The 22,185-nt window shown below is 47.2% G+C and overlaps 7 protein-coding genes across 10 annotated transcripts; 3 read left to right on the top strand and 4 right to left on the bottom strand.

Annotated features, from left to right (window-relative positions):
* Positions 1 to 2,346: 2,346 nt before the first annotated feature.
* Positions 2,347 to 4,417, bottom strand: LOC9648239 (polyphenol oxidase I, chloroplastic). The gene is made up of 2 exons (XM_024685723.1): positions 3,399 to 4,417; positions 2,347 to 3,350 (listed from the first exon to the last, which is right to left on the bottom strand). Exons 1-2 carry the CDS (start codon positions 4,370 to 4,372, stop codon positions 2,480 to 2,482), a joined length of 1,845 nt encoding a protein of 614 aa, XP_024541491.1. The 5' UTR covers positions 4,373 to 4,417; the 3' UTR covers positions 2,347 to 2,479.
* A 4,430-nt stretch (positions 4,418 to 8,847) lies between these two features.
* On the top strand, positions 8,848 to 10,943 carry LOC9656302 (polyphenol oxidase I, chloroplastic). The gene is made up of 2 exons (XM_024685617.1): positions 8,848 to 9,873; positions 9,921 to 10,943. The coding sequence occupies exons 1-2, from the start codon at positions 8,900 to 8,902 to the stop codon at positions 10,789 to 10,791; spliced, it is 1,845 nt and encodes a 614-aa protein (XP_024541385.1). The 5' UTR covers positions 8,848 to 8,899; the 3' UTR covers positions 10,792 to 10,943.
* On the bottom strand, positions 10,494 to 13,936 carry LOC9648242. Of its 2 annotated transcripts, XR_002993625.1 has the most exons (8): positions 13,795 to 13,936; positions 13,391 to 13,712; positions 13,242 to 13,326; positions 13,105 to 13,191; positions 12,791 to 13,045; positions 12,599 to 12,729; positions 12,220 to 12,530; positions 10,494 to 10,520 (listed from the first exon to the last, which is right to left on the bottom strand). XR_002993625.1 is itself a non-coding variant. In XM_002980636.2 (6 exons), the coding sequence occupies exons 1-6, from the start codon at positions 13,899 to 13,901 to the stop codon at positions 12,647 to 12,649; spliced, it is 939 nt and encodes a 312-aa protein (XP_002980682.2). In that variant the 5' UTR covers positions 13,902 to 13,936; the 3' UTR covers positions 12,549 to 12,646. The 2 variants fall into 2 exon arrangements, 1 of the variants encoding a protein (XP_002980682.2); XM_002980636.2 differs by lacking the exons at positions 10,494 to 10,520; positions 12,220 to 12,530 and having other exon boundaries at positions 12,549 to 12,729.
* On the top strand, positions 11,807 to 12,388 carry LOC9648241 (polyphenol oxidase latent form, chloroplastic). The gene has a single exon (XM_024685503.1). The coding sequence runs from the start codon at positions 11,807 to 11,809 to the stop codon at positions 12,386 to 12,388; it is 582 nt and encodes a 193-aa protein (XP_024541271.1).
* Positions 13,937 to 14,077: 141 nt separating the features above from the next.
* LOC9656303 (mRNA decay activator protein ZFP36L1) lies at positions 14,078 to 14,511 on the bottom strand. The gene is made up of 2 exons (XM_002980637.1): positions 14,356 to 14,511; positions 14,078 to 14,281 (listed from the first exon to the last, which is right to left on the bottom strand). Exons 1-2 carry the CDS (start codon positions 14,509 to 14,511, stop codon positions 14,078 to 14,080), a joined length of 360 nt encoding a protein of 119 aa, XP_002980683.1.
* Positions 14,512 to 14,848: 337 nt separating this feature from the next.
* Positions 14,849 to 15,928, top strand: LOC9656304. The gene has a single exon (XM_002980498.1). The coding sequence runs from the start codon at positions 14,849 to 14,851 to the stop codon at positions 15,926 to 15,928; it is 1,080 nt and encodes a 359-aa protein (XP_002980544.1).
* Positions 15,929 to 19,735: 3,807 nt separating this feature from the next.
* LOC9648243 (integrin-linked protein kinase 1) lies at positions 19,736 to 22,141 on the bottom strand. 3 transcript variants are annotated; one of them, XM_024685663.1, is made up of 13 exons: positions 21,899 to 22,141; positions 21,729 to 21,803; positions 21,406 to 21,648; positions 21,271 to 21,345; positions 21,134 to 21,208; positions 20,973 to 21,067; positions 20,785 to 20,905; positions 20,652 to 20,737; positions 20,542 to 20,604; positions 20,363 to 20,484; positions 20,203 to 20,288; positions 20,037 to 20,152; positions 19,736 to 19,935 (listed from the first exon to the last, which is right to left on the bottom strand). In XM_024685663.1, the coding sequence occupies exons 2-13, from the start codon at positions 21,732 to 21,734 to the stop codon at positions 19,821 to 19,823; spliced, it is 1,203 nt and encodes a 400-aa protein (XP_024541431.1). In that variant the 5' UTR covers positions 21,735 to 21,803; positions 21,899 to 22,141; the 3' UTR covers positions 19,736 to 19,820. The 3 variants fall into 3 exon arrangements, with proteins under 3 accessions (XP_024541431.1, XP_024541432.1, XP_024541433.1); XM_024685664.1 differs by lacking the exon at positions 19,736 to 19,935 and having other exon boundaries at positions 20,103 to 20,142; XM_024685665.1 differs by lacking the exons at positions 19,736 to 19,935; positions 20,037 to 20,152 and having other exon boundaries at positions 20,251 to 20,294.
* Positions 22,142 to 22,185: the final 44 nt, after the last annotated feature.

A 22,185-nucleotide genomic window follows, 5' to 3' on the forward strand; every position in this document is an offset into this window, starting at 1 on the left:
CCGTGCCCGATTCAAAGTCGACGCCCAGAATTCTATTGAACTTACCTTTCCTAGATGGATCTGTCTCCTTGACCGCTAAAGTTTCTAAAACCTTCTCTTGAAGTTTTGCCTGTTCTCGGCCAATAGCCGAATCTATAGGTGCATAGTAAATAACATAAGGCTCCCCACGAACAAGGCTCTTCCATAACAAACCCTAGCAGGAATTAGACCTTCCTTTTATAGCTGTGTGCGGGTAAAGGTTTACCTCCTTAACCAGCCCATTATGATAAACCTGAGACGAGAGTCGGCGTCGAAGTTTTGCAGGAGCTGGTCTTCCTGAGCTCTACGCGATGGGGATCCAGGTCCGCGCCGAGCTGCCATGGAAGAAGTCGAATAGAGGAGTGTGGAGTGCGTGTCCGAGCTTGTGCTGCTTCCGCCAGCTTCTCATTTGAGAGAGCTTGATTTAGCATTCATTCAGTCTAGTTGTCTCTGGCTTTTGAGGAGTTGAATTTGAGGGCGCAATAGTAATAGGGGCTCGTTTGAAGATTGTTCCACCTGAAGAAGACAAGGCAGCGGCAACTCCAGCACAATAATCTCTCGGATCCTCTCTCCCGAAGGGCTTCAAGTGAAGAAGTGTGTTTCGTTCCAGGAAAACCAGACTTTCTTTTCCAGCTTTGGTTGACACGACCGAGGTGGCGGACACGAGCAACGTTTTTTATATGAAAAAAATCATACCATTGAAGAAGGGAGAGAGATTCGTCAGGACATTCCCTTAAAGAGGAAGAAAATTTCTCCTTAATAAGGGTAGGAATGGAACGCAGTAGGGTTTGCAATGCGGGAGCCTTTCGGGTATGTCTGTGATCTGCCTTATTATGTAACTCCTAGTATCCAGCAGATGTGTCGAGAAGAACAAAAGCTCCTGAAAGAGGTTTCAGGAGAGGTAGCAGTGAATCTAGGAAGGGAAAGTTTAGTAGAGTTTTGGCGGTTGACTATGAATCAGGCACTGTTATTTTCCCGAAGGATGATCTTCTAGTTCTACAAGCCCAAGCTGGTCAGTATATGGAAGGAATCCAACTATACTCAAGGAAGCCATTCGCGCAACACACAGGCTCCAAAGTGTGGATGAGGGTAGGATGGTTCACTTCGGCAGTGGCGTGGCGCTCAGCCCGCAGTTCCTCCTTACATCTGCTCGTATGGCCAAGTCGTCTACCCAGTGCCTGAATGGCGATTTTGTGCGATCAGAGCACTTCGATATGGCAGAGAAGCCACGGTACAATCTGGAAACTGTATCCAGGGACGAAGGCTGTGATATGGTGCTGATGCGTGTCAAGACTTCAAGCGCTGGCGCGACTCTAGAGAAGGCAAAGCTGCTCAAGTCTTTCCAGTACTTCCTGCTGCCATGCTCCCCAGTGGACAAGGCGCCATGCTGCATAACTTCCTTCCCGGGTGTGAGCTCCCTGTTGATGCGAGCGGACGCAGACCTCTTGCACGGCATCATTCATGGAGGTACTGAGGCTAGTCTCGGGGGCATTTACAGGGATGCGATGGAGGCAGAGGCGATGCAAGTTCGAGCCATGCATCAGTACAAGCCATAACGTTCGTAGATCATTACCAAATCTCGTCAAGTTCCACTGATTCGAGGCCGGGATGCGACGCACTTGATTTTCTTGGGACGGTAACTCATTCTTTTGTCTTTGCTGTTCTTTGTCCGTATCAGTCAGTGAGTGACGCAAGACCAGAAATCTGGCGAAAGCCACGGTATGCCCCATCGGGCGCCACGGAGACCATAAAATCTTTTCTTCTTCTTCTTTGTCTCGTTTTTCTTTTTTTTACACTTAAACTTATTCTTTGCAGGCTCCTTCCCGCGCTCTTTTACAACAACGTTTTGGCTAGCATGCCCCACTGTATAAAAATCTGTATGTTCGTGATTGGACATCTCCAGATCGTGTAGATGTATGGCTCCTTGCCTAAGCTCAATATTGAGCTCAATCGAAGCTATTGTGGAGACAATATCCTGTCAAGAGAACAGTCTCTATAACTTTTACCAGGCTTGGAACTTAAAGGAAGAGAGAAAAAGGTTTCCTGGGATTTTAGAATCTTTCACGTATCAATTATCGCAGGAAAATTTCTTTCGTTTAGTCATGTAACATGACTAAACCTCTGGGCTTTCCTCTCTAGTGAGATTCAGGAAGAACGATAACAGTGGCTTATGTTCTTTCCTAGCAGGTTGTAGATCAAACAGATTCAAGTAGAGCAGTAGCCTCAAGGAGTCTTCATTCGCAGCAAGCGTATGTTTGATTTTTCTTAGAATATTTCTCATTGTGGCATTTTTGGTCTAGATAGTGGATCTACGTAGAAAGCTTCATCTCACATTGCAAATTGCAACATCAAGTAACACCATTTCGATTTCCTTTTACCATGCCAGTTGGTTTTCTGGTGTTCTTTTTCCAATCACAGCAAACAAAATGAAACAGAACGAAAGCTAGAGCTCCATAAAAAATCAAGCGTACTCGATGCTAGCCCCCTTGAACGTGAAGACTTTCTCCTTGTCCTTCCCGCGCGGCACCAGAGTGACAACGAGCTTGTCCGCGTCCTTCAAGCCCAAGATCTCGACGTTGGGCTTGATGGAGAAGCGGGCGTTGGTGGTCCGAGTGCTCGACTCGGTCATCCCGGGCATGAAGTGGGGGATGTTGTAGAAAGAGCCAACGTACTCGGCGCAGGAGAGCGTTGTGGTCTCGTTGGCCTCAGGGAGATTGATGAACACGTTGAAGTTAGTGTTATTCTGCATCCCAACCACCATCTCTTCCAGGACCAGGAGCTCGTCCGAAGCGCTGCCTTTGGGCTGCGCCACCGTGATCGTCAGCGGGCCCGCTCCAACCTTGACAGGCTCGGCGTTCTGGGACGAGGATTTCACGAGTGGATACTCAGCCGCCATAGCAGTAGCTCCAGGAACCAACGAAGCAACGATCGAACTCTTGGGCTGCGCGAAGGCCGTCTTTGCGAGCGGCAGTGGCTTGTAGTTGATCCAGACCTTGTCCTGGGGCATGGACGCGTACTTGTACTTGAGCTTCGTCTGGTTGTCGATGGAATCTTTCACCTTGACGCGAACGAGGTCCTGGTTCTCATCGAAGAAGAGGAACTCGGTGTTGAGGTAGTCGGCGTCCGTGAAGTCCTGGTTTCCCAGGGACCTCCACACGTCCCACATCCTGTCCACGTTACCGTGGTGGCAGTAGAAGAGTGGATCCTTCCCGGCAGAGTAGAAGTTGCCCAGGTCCTCGCCATTGGGGTTATTGGGGCTGCCGCCAAAGATGTGCACGGCCGTGTGTGGGGCTTTCTCCAGAGATCCATCGGCACCGTTATTGTTCCCTTTCCTGCATAAGACATGGCTCCGTCACCTTTTTCTGGCCATGCACACGTACCTTATGGGAGCGCCGAAGAAGGCGTCCCGGAGCTTGACCTTAGCGACGTTGTTGTACATGACGGAGATGTTGTCCTGGCGGATCTGATCGTCGGTCTTGTAGGTGGGCTCGCCGAAGCTGGGGTCGACGCCGGGCGCGTAGCCGAGATCCACTCGCGCGGGCGCGTAGTTTGCCTCGTTGCGATTGGCGTCGAAGATGGGGGTGCCCTCGCGCCGAAACATCTCCGGGATGTAGCTCCCCCCCTCCTGGTTGTCCCAGTTCCAAAACGGCAGCGCGAAGGTTGGATCGTTGATCAAGCTGCCCAGGATCTTCTCGTGGTAGTAGAGGTACCAGCGGTGCCACGGCAGGAAGAGCCAGTTGAAGTGGATCTGGAGCGTTGACTTTGGATCGCCCTCCTGGCGGTAGCCGAAGTTGCAGTAGACGCAGTGGACGTTTGCCTGCTGCCGGAAGCTCCGGGGATCATCCGAGGGAAGCGCGCGCATCTTGGCGTAGGCCTCGTTGTACTTCTGGATGTAGTCCTCGTCCACGAGATGGGCGGCGGGGCGGGTGCGCATGGGGCCGGTGTCGGGCTTGAAGTCGATGGTGTCGCGCTTGGGCTTGGGCGGGCAGCACGCCACGAAGGTGTTGGTGTTGGCGATGTTGGCGGGCTGGCAGCGCTTGAAGGTGGGAGATCCCACGGGCTCGGCGAGCGCGGGACCAGTAGGGGACGCTGCGAGCGAAGCTCCGCCGGCGATTGTTCCCGCCAGGAGCTCGCGGCGATCGATGATCGAGGCCGGAGTGGAGCTACCTTTCTTGGAGGGGAAAGAGGGATTACCAGACTCCCCTGTTGCTGCATTGGCTTCTTTCCTGGCATTGGCGGTGATCTTGAGCGTACCCCGGGAGCGATTGGGCAGAAGTGGGCATCGGCTCCGGTGCTGGAGCTTGACGCGATCGAGCGAGAGTGCCGCGGAAGACATGCCCAGCAGCGAATCCATGCTGGATGAGAGATTCCAAACCTCGACTGACGACGTCGTAGGAAGCGTACCTTTTTAAAGGACGAACAAGCTCACATGACTCTCGTGGGAGTAGTGGCGATAATATTTCAGACCAAAGTGATCGGACTTTGATCCACGAGAACCCCGTGTCTCTTAGAATTCTTATCAAAACTGCCACGTCATTGCAGCCTTTAGTAGGGTTACCGTCTTTTCAGGAGACGAGCAAAGATATGCTTGAAACAGCAGTGAATGAGGGGAATTCGTAATTGGCGTAAGTTTATTTGATATCCATCTGCACGGTAGCATTTCCACGGTACGGCCCAGCTTGTTCTCTGATTCCGTTCGCTTTGAACTGTAGTTGCCACTTTCTTGAACAAGCCATGTAAAGCTTTTAGCAGAACATCGCCACAAGGTAAACACTTAAATTACCTTCGCCTTTGATAGGCTAGGTTGTGTTCGAAGTGTTTTTTGAGCCGCTGCTCACCCACCTTTTAAACGGGTCGATTGCCACATTCATGGAAATCCGGACATTAGTCGTCACCTTCGCCTACAACATTCGAGGTACGTGCTGAATGAATCTCACGCTTGACTGTTCGATTTGTGAGAGCTTAAGGAGCTCCGGGAAAGCACCAAAGGTACAAACAAGAGCCGAGGGGAGGGAGTTGGCCAGGCGTTTCCTAGGCTTGGGTTTCGTAGCAGTTTGATCGATCATGTGGTGTAGCTCGCACCAGTGTCGTCATGCATATACCACGCCCCGTTACTGTGGATCATAAAAGAAAGCTCGAACTAAAGAGAAGGAAAAACAGAGAACACGAACTCGAGTTGGCCGGGCGACGACTTCGTTCCTGCCACCTTAACGGAAAAGGGACGTCGAGGGGGCTAGGGCTTGATCCAAGGTGACCACTCTGACCGTACGCCTGGATCATCGAGTTCCAGGACCTCTCGGCATTCGATCAAATACTCTCCTAGCGTCCTCCAGGTGACCGCTCTCAGCGTACACTGCGATCATTGCGTTCCACGGGTTTGTGTAGCAGCCTTGCTTCTCGCTCCTCCCTGCTCCGACCAAAGATCATGGAGTTCCAAGACGTGACATCCGCCAAAACGCCAGCTTGGCATCGCTGATATGCCGGGCATGGGCATATCCCGTCCAAGAGATGATAATCTTCCAAGGCATTTGATCAGAAATTCCCTTGGCTTCCTCCGCAGATTGACACTGCACGCAAGCCAGAATTGCTGCACCAAGTCCCGGCAAGGCACTTTTTCAAAGACCCTGATACAATCCTCTTGGTGCCCAGATTGGGCATAAGCTGCTGATCTTGTGTTCCACGATGTTATATCCCTTCTCGGAATTTCTGGGAAGAGGCTCAAAGCTACCCCACATGACCGTCTATCCATACGCTACTCGTATGGTCGTCCTCGCCACGGCATCCTTGTGAGAAATCCATCAAACAGCCTTCTCGCTAGAACCATATACCTGTTGTGGGAATACGCTGCTACCATGGTCGTCAAAGAAACGCCGTCTTTCGGTGGCATCTGATCGCATCACAGCCTTGCAGTGTGATACTATCCAGCGGTGTAATACGCGGTGATAATAGATGCCCATGATGCCAATCCCAAAACGGCATTCTATCAAAGAGCCACTGTGATCGATCGATATGCCGAAGCTGGGCATTTTCTTAGACCAAAACGTTCCAGGATACTTGATCCTTCTCTAGAACAGCGATGGCGTGCAATAGTTCTTCTTCGCTTTCAGGAACTATAGAGCGTCTTATCGTGATGTTTCTCCTCAAGATCATACATTGCAACCAATGATGATCCCACGCTCTGAGACGCGCTTGGCATGGCCACCGGTAGATCACCGGTTCCGGGACAAGAGCGCTGGAGAGCTCGCATTGTATGGCGGGATTGCCGTTGTCGGGTTTGCGATTGGAGGTAGTGTGCCGAGCTCGCTGGAAATCTTGCTGCTGGTTCCCGAGGCGCTCCAGGCAATAGGCAGTGGGCGTGGGCTACTCGATCCTCATCGCTGGTAAGCGATCATATGATCCATCCCCCTATTTTCCTCGCATTTTTTCTTTTGAATGTAAAGTTTTCTTTTCCTGATAATCCCTTTCGTTTCCCAGTTGTTTTTTTTTTCCAGCGATGGTGGAGGGAGCACACTCGTGCGAAGCAAAAAATCGTGCATCGAATGGTTGAGTGGAGCTATACCAAATGATAAACTTGAGACGAGAGTCCCGATCGCCAGCGTCAAAGTTTTGCTGGAAGAAGTTGAGGAGCGCGACGGTGATGTTCGTGGCCGAGCTTGGCATCGTCTTGTGCTGCTTCCGCTAGCTTCTCATTCCGAAAGGATCCGGAAAACTAGACTTTCCAGGCATCTTTTCCAGCTTTGCTTGACACGATCGGGGTGACATACAATCTCTGCCTTGGGAGCGGACACGAGCAAGGATCGGTACGGTTTTTATATGCTAGGAAGGCGAAACGCCATAGACTTTGTGAGTGATTGTTGTCTCTTAACTCTCTTCTCACTCCAAGAACGCGAAAGTAGGGGAGCACCGAAAGAAAGAGGGGAAGAACCTCGCGAATCGCTGATCCTCCTTTGCAGCATTCGTCCATCCATCCGACGGAGCGTTTCTTTTTGCGATTTCTTTTATTCTTTATTTATTTATTTTTTGTTGCAGAGGCATGGTTGCTGCCTAGCAAGTTGCTCGCCGGTCACCTCAAGAACAGGCTTTTGCTCGCTCCTTTTCTCGGCTCTTCCAACTTTATTCTAAGTGGAAGAACTTCGTCTATCCACTGAATTTTACATACAGAAGGGGTGATTTGGCGCATCTCTGATCTTTGGATCTTCATACGAATTCACAAGAATGTTATGGAATAAAGAGTTCTTTTGAGTGAGGAGGAGAACACAGAATCGGCACTATAAACCTGGGGAAAATGCTCAAATAATCTTAAGGCGGAATCGAGATATCCAGGCGCTGATCTATGCCTCGAACACCGCCACGGTGATCCTTGCCGTGTGCTTCTTCGGGAACTTTGTAGAGCGGTGACGTAATGGCAAGCAGATCCTTGTGTAAGCGAGTTGACGACGATACTTGATCTTCCTCTCTTTGTGGCCGTCATAAGGTTCCCGTGGCCGAGGCTAGTGGATCTTCCAAGCCTTGTGCTTTGAGGGACTTGAGGTTCTTCTTTGCAGGAGCTCCTTCTTCGACCATCATCTTCTTGGCAGCCTCAATCCATCGCAAGGCACCACATGAGAGCTGGAGGTGGCGCCAGTGGCACTCGTGCTTTAAAATCCACTGCAAGAAAGGATTCAGATCCCGATCCTTCCAAACACCATCATCGGGTGCATGCAACTCCTGGAGCACATTCCGAAAATACACCTCCACAAACCCAGGCTCATCGTAGCTATGTGCTATGTTTGCCAGACGGTCAGCAGCAGCTCCGGTATGGTAAGCCCAATAACAGCCATATTTCTTGACAGGACAAAACCGGTGCTCCGGAGCTTCCACACAGGGTACTGCATGTAGTCCTCCAACTGAATTCCGAAGTGCACACCATTTCTCCAAACGATGCAGTCTGGACTCCTGTGCAATGATTCCTGGACTCCTGTGCAATGATTACCAAAGGCATCGTGCAGCTTACTGAACAACACTCTATCGCAAAAAAGTTTGATATCCGCTTAGCTCATATGAAAGGTCTGTCCTCCTAGCCACGGGAAATGAAATAGTGGAGGCTTGCTCTCTAAAATCTCTGGAAATGTAACCAAATGAGACCGGACGAAATGTTGCAAGCCTCCATGTTTGAGACATAGTGCTAACCCAAAATAATTTACTTTGCTTAAGCAAACCAAAAGACACGCAATAATAGCACATGCTCATTTAGCTGATTTTTTGCCAAAAAGCTTGACGCACGTGTCTAAAAGACTTACAAAACTTTGTAGAGTACCTGTGACTTTTTCTTCTGGAGTACTCCCACGAGAACCGTTCGTTCGTAATTAAGGGCTCCGCTTTGTAAGAAAGCAAAGCACCATTCTTACAAATGTGCCACGCTTAGCCATGTCTGTAGGATTTGCGGAAAATGGCTCGGTAGCTACTTCATTGCGTTTTGGTGGTTATATACAAGAGGATTAGCAACTCTTGCCGGTTATGTGATGTGGCTAGTGCTCCTTCTCAAGGTTTCCGTTACCTAGCTTGAGTGTCTTTAGGAAGACTTGATCCTGTACACGAGGTAGAGCCTGCAGCAACAAAATTCCAGAAGAATTTTGCCTTTGTCGATGAGTTCCCAGATGAAATGGAACCTCAGTTCGGTGTGCTTCATTCTTGAATGGAATCGAGAGTTCCTTGTGAGAGCAATGGCAGATGACACGGGGTTCTCGTGGATCAAAATGTCCGATCACAATGGACAGCTTTGGTCCCTTCCGATGTGAAATATTATCTCAGCCCAGTACTCCCACGAGAACCATGTGAACTCGTTCGCCGTTTAAAAAGGTATCGCTTCCCAATGCGTTGATAGTTGAATCTCTCATCCAGCATGGATTCGCTGCTGGGCATGTCTTCCGCGGCACTCTCGCTCGATCGCGTCAAGCTCAAGCACCGGAGCCGATGCCCACTTCTGCCCAATCGCTCCCGGGGTACGCTCAAGATCACCGCCAATGCCAGGAAAGAAGCCAATGCAGCAACAGGGGAGTCTGGTAATCCCTCTTTCCCCTCCAAGAAAGGTAGCTCCACTCCGGCCTCGATCATCGATCGCCGCGAGCTCCTGGCAGGAACAATCGCCGGCGGAGCTTCGCTCGCGGCGTCCCCTACTGGTCCCGCGCTCGCCGAGCCCGTGGGATCGCCCACCTTCAAGCGCTGCCAGCCCGCCAACATCGCCAACACCAACACCTTCGTGGCGTGCTGCCCGCCGAAGCCCAAGCGCGACACCATCGACTTCAAGCCCGACACCGGCCCCATGCGCATCCGCCCCGCCGCCCATCTCGTGGACGAGGACTACATCCAGAAGTACAACGAGGCCTACGCCAAGATGCGCGCGCTCCCCTCGGATGATCCCCGGAGCTTCCGGCAGCAGGCAAACGTCCACTGCGTCTACTGCAACTTCGGCTACCGCCAGGAGGGCGATCCAAAGTCAACCCTCCAGATCCACTTCAACTGGCTCTTCCTGCCGTGGCACCGCTGGTACCTCTACTACCACGAGAAGATCTTGGGCAGTTTGATCAACGATCCAACCTTCGCGCTGCCGTTTTGGAACTGGGACAACCAGGACGGGGGGAGCTACATCCCGGAGATGTTTCGGCGCGAGGGCACCCCCATCTTCGACGCCAATCGCAACGAGGCGAACTACGCGCCCGCGCGAGTGGATCTCGGCTACGCGCCCGGCGTCGACCCCAGCTTCGGCGAGCCCACCTACAAGACCGACGATCAGATCCGCCAGGACAACATCTCCGTCATGTACAACAACGTCGCTAAGGTCAAGCTCCAGGACGCCTTCTTCGGCGCTCCCATAAGGTACGTGTGCATGGCCAGAAAAAGGTGACGAGCCATGTCTTATGCAGGAAAGGAAACAATAATGGTGGCGATGGATCCCTGGAGAAAGCCCCACACACGGCCGTGCACATCTTTGGTGGCAGCCCCAATAACCCCAATGGTGAGGACCTGGGCAACTTCTACTCGGCCGGGAAGGATCCACTCTTCTACTGCCACCACGGTAACGTGGACAGGATGTGGGACGTGTGGAGGTCCCTGGGAAACCAGGACTTCACGGACGCCGACTACCTCAACACCGAGTTCCTCTTCTTCGATGAGAACCAGGACCTCGTTCGCGTCAAGGTGAAAGATTCCATCGACAACCAGACGAAGCTCAAGTACAAGTACGCGTCCATGCCCCAGGACAAGGTCTGGATCAACTACAAGCCACTGCCGCTCGCAAAGACGGCCTTCGCGCAGCCCAAGAGTTCGATCGTTGCTTCGTTGGTTCCTGGAGCTACTGCTATGGCGGCTGAGTATCCACTCGTGAAATTCTCGTCCCAGAACGCCGAGCCTGTCAAGGTTGGAGCGGGCCCGCTGACGATCACGGTGGCGCAGCCCAAAGGCAGCGCTTCGGACGAGCTCCTGGTCCTGGAAGAGATGGTGGTTGGGATGCAGAATAACACTAACTTCAACGTGTTCATCAATCTCCCTGAGGCCAACGAGACCACCACGCTCTCCTGCGCCGAGTACGTCGGCTCTTTCTACAACATCCCCCACTTCATGCCCGGGATGACCGAGTCGAGCACTCGGACCACCAACGCCCGCTTCTCCATCAAGCCCAACGTCGAGATCTTGGGGTTGAAGGACGCGGACAAGCTCGTTGTCACTCTGGTGCCGCGCGGGAAGGACAAGGAGAAAGTCTTCACGTTCAAGGGGGCCAGCATCGAGTACGCTTGATTTTTTATGGAGCTCTAACTTTCGTTCTGTTTCATTTGGGTTCCTGTTATTGGAAAAAGAACACCAGAAAGCCAGCTGGCATGGTAAAAGGAAATCGAAATGGTGTTACTTGATGTTGCAATTTCCAATGTGAAGATAAAGCTTTCTACGTAGATGCACTATCTAGACCAAAAATGCCACAATGAGAAGTATTCTAAGAAAGATCAAACAACGCTTCCAACGAATGAAGACTCCTTGAGGCTACAGCTCTACTTGAATCTGTTTGATCTACAACCTGCAAGGAATCTCACTTGAGAAAAAATCTTCATAGGCCGGGAAAGCCGACTAAACGCTGAGAAAATTGATACATGAAAGATTCTAAAATCCCAGGAAACCTTTTTCTCTCTTCCTGTACGTTCCAAGCCTGGTAAAAGTTATAGAAACCGTTCTCTTGACAGGATATTGTCTCCGGAATAGCTTCGATTGAGCTCAAACAAACGTTATAGCTCAAATGAAACAAGCTGTTCTAAGGTCTGTCCTCCTAGCCACGGGAAATGAAGCAGTGGAGGCTTGCTCTCTAAAATCTCTGGAAATGTAACCAAATGAAACCGGACGAAATGTTGCAAGCTATGTTTGGGTATAGAATCACATGGTGCTAACCCAAAATAATTTACTTTGCTTAAGCAAACCAAAAGACATGCAATAATAGCACATGCTCATTTATCTGTTTTTTTGCCAAAAAGCTTGACGCACGTGTCTAAAAGACCTATCAAACTTTGTGTGACTTTTTCGCCTGGAGTACTCCCACGAGAACCGTGTGACTCGAGTTCGTTCGTAATTAAGGGCGCCCCTTTATAAGAAAGCAAAGCACCATTCTTACAAATGTGCCACACTTAGCCATGTCTCCCGCGGCACTCGCGCCAAGCTCCAGCACCGGTCCCGATGCTGCCCGGGCCGCTCATGATCACCGCCAGCGCCAAGAAAGAAGCCAATGCATAAGGTACGTGTGCATGGCCTTGATTCTAAAAGGTGACCAATGTCTCATTCAGGAAAGGAATGTGGGTGGCGATGGATCCCTGGAGAAAGCCCCACACAAGTCTTTGGTGGCAGCCCCAAGAACTCTCATGGCGAGGACCTGGGCAACCCACTCTTCTACAGCCACCACGGTAACGTGGACCGGATGTGGAACGTGTGGAAGACTGAAAAGCGGAAACGAGGACATCGACAACGAGCAAGCCTACAGCCGTGGCTTGAAGTTGATCCAGCTGCTTCGTTGGTTCCTGGAGCTACTGCTATGGCGGCCAAGTATCCAGTCGTGAAATCCTCGTCCCAGAACGGGGAGCCTGTCAAAGTTGGAGCGGGCCCGCTGGCGATCACGGTGGCGCAGCCCAAAGGCAGCGCTCGGGACGAGATCCTGGTCCTGGAAGAGATGGAGATTGGGATGCCTACCTTCAACGTGTTCATCAATCTCCCTGAGGCCAACGAGAGCACCACGGTCGCCTGCGCTGAGTACGTTGGCTCCTTCAACAACATCCCCCACTTCATGCCCAGGATGACCGAGTCGAGCACCCGGACGCCCGCTTCTCCATCAAGGAGAACGTCGAGATCTTGGGCTTGAAGGACACGGACAAGATCGTTGTCACTCTGGTGCCGCGCGGGAAGGACAAGGAGAGAGTCTTCACGTTCAAGGGGGCCAGCATCCAGGACGCTTGATTATCGTTGGAGCTCTAAGCCTGTGCTGTTTGATTTGATTTGCTTTCCTGTGTATTGGAAAAAGAAAACCAGAAAACCAGCTGACATTGTAAGAATGAAATCGAAATGGTGTTACTTGATGTTTCAATAACCAATGTGAAGCTGGCGGAAGCTCTCTACTGCATCAGGACGACGATGTCTTGTAGATCCAACTGTCTAGGCAGTATCCTACCAAAAATGCTCCGGCTAAGTCGCCAACGGCCAGACCTGGTCGAACACGCACAACGAAAGGAATGTAAGCTGGAAGCGAAGAAAAGGAAGCACTCACCAATCCATGTTCCCGTGGAAGGCTTTATTAGCACAGCCCCACACCCGGCTCCAATCGATGCACACGTTAGCGATGCCACTGCCTTTAAGGAGTTCCCAGCTGTTCTTCGTGCCAAGCTGTGGAGGACATCTATCTCTTTCTTGTTCCCTTTGGCGCGGCCCGGGTTTTGCCTGTGAATGTAGATAACTCTCCCGGATCTGTAAATATCAAGAACTTCTTGGACCAGGCAACTCGCTCCAACTCCGAGAGCATGAGCTGAGAAAAAACAAGACCAAAGTAAAATCGCAACTGCTTTGAAAAAACTGTGTCTGAACCTCGGAAGGTTGTTTTCGCGACACCCGTGAATAATTCGATCTTCGTGATGTGTCTTCTGGCCTTTCTCACGGCAGACTTTGGAACGTCTGGAAGATAAAACGCGTTAGAACGAGAGCAAAGAAGCTCACACGCAAACCTTTTAAAAGCTTCCAAGCAGTCCGGGCGGAGACGACTTGCACAACAATGCGCTCCAAAACTCGCCTCACAGTGATTACAGAAACCTACAACAACAGGAAAAGAAAAACATAAGCTCTCAGGCAAAGAAAAAGAAAGAAGATGGTTTACCTCGCGGAAAGCGTGAGTCCCCGAGCGCTTGAAAGCCAGCCTGAAATCCGGAGAAGTCTCCGTGGGACGATCCTCTTCGTCGTCCTCGTCCTCCTCGACCTTCATGTACGCCTCGAGCAGCGGGAGGAAATTCACGAGCAGCGCTCGCAACCCAGTGGTGCCAAGAGCTTTCGGCCGGAACGCCGAGAAGAGCGGCTTGAGCTCGATGTCGTAAGTCTTGAACGCATATCTCTTGCTCTCCTCGGTTCCATACGTGGGCATCCATCTCCCCAGCCAGTCGTCCTCGGACGAGTCGACTTTGGCATCGCAGAACGCCCAGTTCCTGGACAAGCGTCAGATCACGCAACCCGGCATTGAAATCTGGAAGGGCATTTCCCTAGAAGTATCGATGGAAGGTTTCTTACCTGGGAAACAGAGACGCGATCCCAGCTACCGATGAAGCGCTTAAGAGCGCGGCGGAATGCAAGGCGTTGCTCGATGAGGAGTCGAGAGCCAGCGCCAAGCCTTCCATCGCCTAGCACGAAGAATTAGGTCACACAGACAACAAAGAACAAAGAAGCGAGTATATTCTAGTTTTATTCTAAAGAATGGATGCCGCCGAGAGAGAGCTTCGATCTGGCGGGCCACTGGATCTTGGATCGATTGCTGCATCGTCGCGTGGGAGGAGCTGCGATCTAGAAATGCTGATCAGAGGCAGATCTCGCGGAACACCGGCAGCCTGGATCTTGGAGCCATGGCGGCCGCGTTGTCGTGGAGGAGGAGCTTGGTGAGATTCATCGCCGGCGCGACGAGCGGGGGGAGCTTGACGTCGGACAGCTTAGGCGTGGCGTGGATGAATCGGCAGCGCTTGCCGTAGGGACAGGTTCCAGCCGCGGAGAATGTCCTGCAAACCTGGATTTGAAAGATTATCGATCGATCAACGAAATATCTGTGAGAGAGGAGATCGAGGAGAGCGAGATTTCTACCTCGGTCTTGTATTTCGGATGCCGATTGACTGGCCGGAGATCTTCCTTGCCGTGAGCAAACTGGCACTTGTTGCCGTAGCGACAGGAGCCCGTCTCCTCCCACGATCGGCACAGCTCCGTCTTGTACAGCTTGCTCGCGTCCGATTCCTCGGCCATCGCCTTGGCGATCGATCGATGGAGAGGACAGTGGAAATATTTCGAGCGCTCAAAACGAGCGCTCTCCCAAGAACTCCAAGAACAATGAGAGAAAGAGAACTAAAAAGAGAAATGTGAGTAAAGCCTAGAAATCTCTCGTCCTCTCGTATTTGTACTCCCGCCAATTCCCTCTAGAAAGTTTTTAACCCCACTCATTGTCACAATGATTGCCAGGTAAGAAATCCAAAGCTTCACTAGCTTTCAAACTCAACCGTTCGCACGAATATCCCCTAAACCCCCCGTGATTATTCGCATCTTTCAACCGGCCACTGGAATATTCACCGTTAGAACCCTAAAAATGCTGGTGTCTCGATTGGGCTATGGCGGGCGAGCTCTCCTCTCCAAATGCCGGCGCCTGGCGCAGGGTAAGCGCAATATCCACAACATCGACTCCTCCGACGACGATCGCGGCGGCGATCACACAGGCTTCACAGAGGACGAGGAGGAGGAAGCGCAGGAACAGGAAGAACAAGGGCGTAGGGTAGTGATCGTGTGGGATATTACGACGAGCAAGCCGCCGGTGTCGATGGATCCACAAGTAGCGGCGCTCCGGGTCAGGGATCTCGCCGACGCATTCGGCTTCGTGGTGGATCGATCGGCCTACGCGGAGCCCCGGATTCCAGTGACCGATGCCCGGCCCAGGACGTATTACGAGGAGAAACTCATGGCATCGCAGCTCAAGCCGGTGTGGTACCAGGACGTCCCCCATCAGAGCGCCGAGGACTACGTCTACAAGTGTGGCTACTGCGGGAGAACGCTAAGCAGCCACCACTCGCTCTACAAGCACTTTAAGCAGATCCACGCCCCGGAGAGGGCCAAGCGCGTCCACAAGCTCAACCGGATCCATCGCGGGCAGCGGCGGGACGAGTACGCTCTGGCGATGGCGGACAAGGAGCAGCGATACCGCGCGGCGCTCCGAGAGATCGTCATGCCCAAGCTGGTCGTCAGCGATGAGCTTTGCAGCGCGCTCACGAGGGCGGGATTTCTCGTCCGGCTGGTGACCGAGAAGCCACTTCGCCATCTCTTCCTCACCGCCCAGGAGTCGGCCGTGATCAACCATCTCTGGCAGGCGGCCTGGCTCAACGTTGCGTGCATCGTGCTGGTGAGCGATTCGTGCCGGTTCGGGGATTTCATCCGGCTGGCCAGGGAGCAGCGCGGGGTGAAGTTCGTGGGGATCAGCGATGGATTGAGCGAGTTCCGGATGGGTGTGGATTTGTTTATCAGCTGGGAGGAGATTGAGCGCGGGCGGGGGTATGTGTGGGCGACCGAGGCTGCGCGGGCTTGGTTCTCGGGGCCTCGCTTGTTCGCGAAGAGATCGACGCTGCGAAAGAGGCAAAAGTATGGTGGCGGTGGCGAGTTTGATCCCTTTCGCGAGTGAGAAGAGGAGTCAAGTTACTTCGATCTGGCCTGGAAGAATTGAGCTCTTAACCATTTTGTGATGAAAACAAAGCATATTCTAACTGATGCTTATCTAACGGCTTAAAGATATGTATTTTAAATTGGAATTAATTAATTTAGAATTCAAGTATTTTAATATCTTTTAGATTATCTTGTTTATTAGTAAAAATGTTGCGATAGTCTTAGTCTAAAAATGTTGCGATAATATTTTTTTTATTTCCCAATAATTATATAAAAAAGTATTTAATATAATTTTACATTTAAATATATTCATGTATATTCTCTATATTTAACCAAAAAACATTATTACATAAAATAATTAACTAGTTATTTTAGTTTTCTTGTTCAGCATTATGTATAGCAAGGAAAGATATTTTTAAATTAGTAAACAATTATATAATTAACTATCTATTTTTAATTTATAAATTATTAAATTTTAAAAATTAAAAATTACAAGATTTTAACCTTAGAAAAATAAAAACTACAATCAACACTATTTATATCTTGTTTATTTTGTATTTATGATTGTTTGAAAGTCCTCATAAAACTTATAATAAATTTTTGTTAAGTTTAGCAAATATATAAAATATCTATTTAGTTTATAAAAGACCAAATCAATAAAAAAAATTTGTTTCTTTTTTACAAAGTATTTAACATTTTTAAATTGTGCTTTTCACTTAAAAATAAAAATCTAAATTATTAAGTCTTATAATTGTTAAATATAGATATACAAATTACTTATCATGTAACCATTAAAGACTATATAGAGTAATAAAACTTAATAAATTTATTTCTTAAAGCTACCATAGAAGTCATACATGCTTTATGGAAAAAAATATTCTACAAAAGTCAAAACCTTTTTATTTTTATTTTTCTACTTTTAGTTTTTATATATATAGGGTAATAAAACTTAATAAATTTATTTCTTAAAGCTACCATAGAAGTCATACATGCTTTATAGAAAAAAATATTCTACAAAAGTCAAAACCTTTTTATTTTTATTTTTCTACTTTTAGTTTTTATATACTTTGTTGCATATTACTTTTATTATTTTTTTTAAGGTCTCTAAGTATATATGTTCCATTAAATAGAGGTTTGTTGGACACTTTTCCAAAACTTAGAGAACTAGCAACACTTGGGCAAATTTAATCATCCTACATCATTATATATATATACACACAGACATACATACATACATACATATACACACACATATATGTATGTATGTATGTATATATTACCCTACCTTGGTAATACATTAATTAAAATACTATAGCATAATTTGGGATTGAATTTGATCCATAGAGTATAAACCTTAATTAATATACAATTTATCCCTAGAGGGCAAAGTTTTCTAGCAATGTTTTGCTCAATGTTTGAGATTATGTTTTTGTTTTTATTCTATCACTTTTCTTTTCTTTTCTAGATTTGCTATAGTTTTTTGCAAGATCTAGGATTATATCTTTTTGAAATGTTCTTCTTTTAATCTTTATTTTATTCTCTTCTTTTGCCATACCACATTATTATCAATCAAGGAGCATATCACTTTAGGTTGCTAATGCTATTCCATTGGATTGAATTTTTAGTGTTATAAGGTGTAATTATATTAGTGTTGCTCTAGTCTTTGATATGTACAAACTTAAATGGATTCTAGAATATGATAAGAAGATTAATTATTATAAAGATAACTTTGAAGATGAGTTGAAGATTTGACAATCTTTCAATTTGCCATTTAATGCTTTCTTTTTGCCTTACCAGCTATATTGACTTTTTACCGTGTGGCAATAAAGAGAGAATGTCCATAAAGATTGATTGACATTTTACGCTTTTCCAATCTTTTTTCTTATTTTTTATATCTAGTATTTCTTCTTTATCTACAATATTTCCTTTTTCTGACATGTTAATCATTTATGACTTTTATAACTTTCATTCTCAATCTAGTGTTGAGCTAAATGTTTTTTATCATACTTATATTATGTGTGAAGTTTAAGAATCTTACTTTTATTTCTTTGGCGAAATCTTTGATTAGTTCTTATGTTGAGTATACCACTATTCCAAGGTTGACCACTTTTGCTAGAATTTTAGTTAAGTGTATATCCCTAATTATTAATGTTATTAAGAGCCTTTTCTTTATTATTATTGCTAAGGAGTTTATGTGTTCTTTTTAAGAATATGGACATTTTTATTGATTTTCTTGTTTCATGTGTTGAATAGTATTTTAAAGAGGTTAAGTGATGTGAATCTTTTATTTATATTATGATCATGCCCTACAATACCAAAAGCTTGATCCAATTGAGTAGCACGAACAGCCTCAAGTGACATATTCCTTAATCAATGATGATGTGGCATGGCAAAAGAAGAAAATGCAATAGCTATAATCCTAAACCTAGAGAAAAGTTAATATAAATCTAGATTTAAAAGAGAAAGAAACAAATAAGAATAAAAGTATGATCCCAAACACTAGAACAAAGCATTGCTAAAAATCTTTGCCCTCTTGAAACAAATTGCAATAGTTCTCAAAACCAAATTAAGTCCTCAATAAGATATAATTTTATATATTTATAGACCTGACAATACAAAACTAAAAATCTTAAAATTTATATTATATTTATCCTTATCTTAATTTTGTTCATTTATGCACTAAAACCATGGGGAAGACATTCTTGGACATCCTTGTGGACAAGTCCTCGAAAGAAAAATCTCTCAGCCTTTCACCATCCATTTCAATTTACTTAAAGGTTCATAAATTATAAACATGTTTATAATTTGTAAACATCAGTGAATTTTGTGGTAGCAGCATTTTACTACCCGCCACAATATTTGTAGTTCATTTTTACTACCAATTACTGTAAGCTAATATATTTGTAGTACAAAATAGCTATGACTAAAGTATATTCCTATTATGCATGAATACCTAAAAAATAAACTTAAAAACAAGATTTTAGTGATCACAACAAAGTTGACTGTTAGATACATTCTAATTTTAATAAATATAAAGTAAACTATAATTACTGTAAATGAGATTTTATTATATAGAATAAGTAATGCGCTCATTCAAATTTGCATTTAAATTTGTCTAATGTGCATTCATAAAAAAGTTATAACTTTTTTAACCCCTTCTACATTTCTAAGTTGGAGTTGGCTTAGTTTCTGTGAAGTAGCCAGTAGCCAATCCACCAACTTGCTACATAATTTAATCAACATGTGCAGCATAGTAGTGTTACTAGGCACTCCACAACCTCACAGTGCTCATCTGAAACATCCTTACCTCGGTGTGCATCTGCAGAGGTGTTTGATCGGCTTCCTTTTTGGGATGAGAATGCTGCTATGGCTTCCTTGCCCAACAAAATTTGAGAGACAGTTTCAAGATCTCTCCTGCATGGTTGCCAAGGGCTGGGACGCTCTCAAGAACGTTTTGTTTTTGGTTTTATGTTGAATTTCATCTCCTAAAACCTTTCTTACCTCAACTTATAGTCTTGTTTATATTATGGCGGGAGGAACCCTTGAACACAGGTGTTTGGTGTACGAGTTCTATATCACAGATTAATATATCAACGAGAGATTTCTAAGCTCCAGGCGCAAATTTCTGCTCAAGATTTCCATAACGACTTCTTATTTCTCCCTTGTAAAAAGGAATCACTTCTTTATTAAGGATAAGATTTTTATTGTATGAAATATCTTTTTTTGAATCATCTCATGTAAGGATTTCTTTTTCCATCTGATTGTATGTGTAAGATTTCCTCCTTTTACAATCTTGTAAATTCCTATGATTCTTATATACACGTAGTTACGAAGTCATTTATTCGCCCTCTTTTCAAAATTTCACGTAAATAAGTGAAAATAAGTACTTAAAACTTCTGCTTTCGTCTCTATCACGAGATGCTGCAGCCAAATTTTTGCGATCGCTCCATGTCTTCCAGTTCCGCGATTATTTCCCGAAACGATGGCCTCTTTTTGGCATCAAAGTCCAAGCAACGAGTGAGAAGCCTGTCAATCAAAGTAGAGCACCTCTTCATAAAAAAAACTGGAGGAACGGAAAACAAAAAACGAGAGAGAGAGAAAGACCAAACTAAAGTTCTGGGCTTAACTGTTTCATATTCGTCGGATACTTTGCTGTGAAAGCTGGTTTATAGCCATGCCTGGCCCTGTCCTCCACAGCGTGAATTGGATTCTCATATCTATTCCCTACATGACCTTCAAACATCTGGAGCAAGTTGAAACAAAGTTCTCTTGGGGGATCAGGTGTGAAAATACCTCATAGACGATGAGAGCAAACGAGTAGACGTCGACGCTCTTGTCATAGGATTGATGCTTGAACACCTCCGGCGCCATATACCTGTCTGCTTCTTCACCGTTGAGCGTAAGAACGAAACCATGTCAAGGATCTCGCCATCGAAATTAAAAGAGAACTTACAAGATCCTGTTTCTCCGGTCATCTTGTAGACTTCGTCCACCGTAGCGCCGGAGGCTTTAACAAGCCTGCTCAATCCAAAATCGCCAACTTTCAAATGGCCCGCGTCGTCCAGGAGTATGTTTCTGTTGGAAAGAACAAAACATCTCTAGTTTGAGTGTTTTGTTCAAGTGATAACTTACGTGGGCTTCAAGTCCCGGTGTATAACTGGCTCTGGCTTGTGCTCGTGAAGAAAATTCATGCCTCTAACGAAAGGAAAACATATAGAAATGAAGTGAGTTCATGAGTTTACCTTGCAATGTCGAGAGCAAAATGAAGAACTTGTTTCCCGCCCAAGGAGCCTTTGCTCTTTCTTCTGAGTAGAGCTTGTAAGTCGCCCTGTGAGAAGAGGCACGCATGAGTTTCATGACAAGCAAACCACTTACTTTGGGGAGGTATTCTGTGATTATGATCAGGTTTTCTTGCTTAGTGACGGCTCCTAGAAACTGGACAATGTTTGGATGATGGAGCTTTTGCAGCAAGACGAGCTCCCTCACGAACTCTCTTCTGCAAAACCATGATATGTTGGTGTGAAACAAGGAGTTCACTCGAGCTCTCGTGTCAGCAAGCTTACACGACTTGCTTGTCCTGTAAGAGAGATGTTAAGATCGTCTTTGCAGCAACCTTTGTGCCTCGCCATTTGACCACTCGGATCTCCCCAAAAGCACCCTGTTTGAGTTTATCAAGCAAAGCAAATCTAAGCTTCCAAACAAGAATCGAAGTGACAAAACTTACTCTCCCGATGGGATCATTGTTGCCAATCCTCTCAATCTCCCCAGGATCTATTTCGTACTCGGGTACAACTGATTCCTTGACAAAGGAAATCAAGATCACTCATGAACAAGGATAAAGAAGAACAACAAAGAACTTACATAGTCCATGGCTTCGTGGGCCTCGAGAAGCTTGCAAATACGCATGTGTCCATAGCGTCGCGCATCAGCTAGAGGCTTCACAAGAAAAAAAAAAAAAAAACCGAAGAAATCAATCAAAAAGAGAAGAACTCATACCGTTCGTCCCCATCGATCTCTGGGGCTAAGATCGACTCCATGCTGGATGAGAAGAAGCACACAGTCGGCATGGCCCTCACTGGCAGCCAAATGTAGCGCGGTCCTCTTGTCATAGTCGGCAACGTCCTTGTTCACGCCCTCTCGCAAAGCTTGGCGGAGACCCTCTACGTCGCCACGGCTCGCGCAGTAGAGCAACTTCACCGTGTCAGCTTCCTCGCGCGACGTGATATCATGATCCTGTTCCTGGATGGCTCCCAAAGAAACAGTCAAGAAAGAAAGTTCTACATATGGACTGTTCTTCCAGTTTTAGATCTCTCTCGTACCGTCATGTTTGACTTTGGAAGAGCTCAATCCATGCGCGAGCAGGCGTGTGGATCCGGATCCATTCTCTTCCTTCCCTGTAACACATGCATGAACCCCAAATCTTTGCGGAAGAAAAAATGCGCGATCGACCTGGACGATCGAGAAAAGGATGAGAAGCTCAAGAGCCAACCTTGAATCGATTGAGCTGCGCTCCTCAAGGAGAGGTGTCCCAAATCGTCATCCACAATCGCGGTTACCGAGAAGCCCTGGATAAAAATCCTTCCAGCTTGAGCTGGTCCGCCGGTTTTAGCACCCTTCGATCGTGGCTTGTCCTGTCCCTTAGCGCGCAGTGAAAGAAGAGAGAATATCTGGGCATCTTGCCACCACGCGTACGCTCACAATAGGCCTTCCGTACGCTGGATCCAGTGGGACAAAACCCTATCGATGATCCCGAAGATCCATTTGGAGGGAATCCAA

The sequence above is a fragment of the Selaginella moellendorffii genome, unplaced genomic scaffold, assembly GCF_000143415.4.
Source record: "Selaginella moellendorffii unplaced genomic scaffold, v1.0 SELMOscaffold_45, whole genome shotgun sequence".
Taxonomy (NCBI): domain Eukaryota; kingdom Viridiplantae; phylum Streptophyta; class Lycopodiopsida; order Selaginellales; family Selaginellaceae; genus Selaginella; species Selaginella moellendorffii.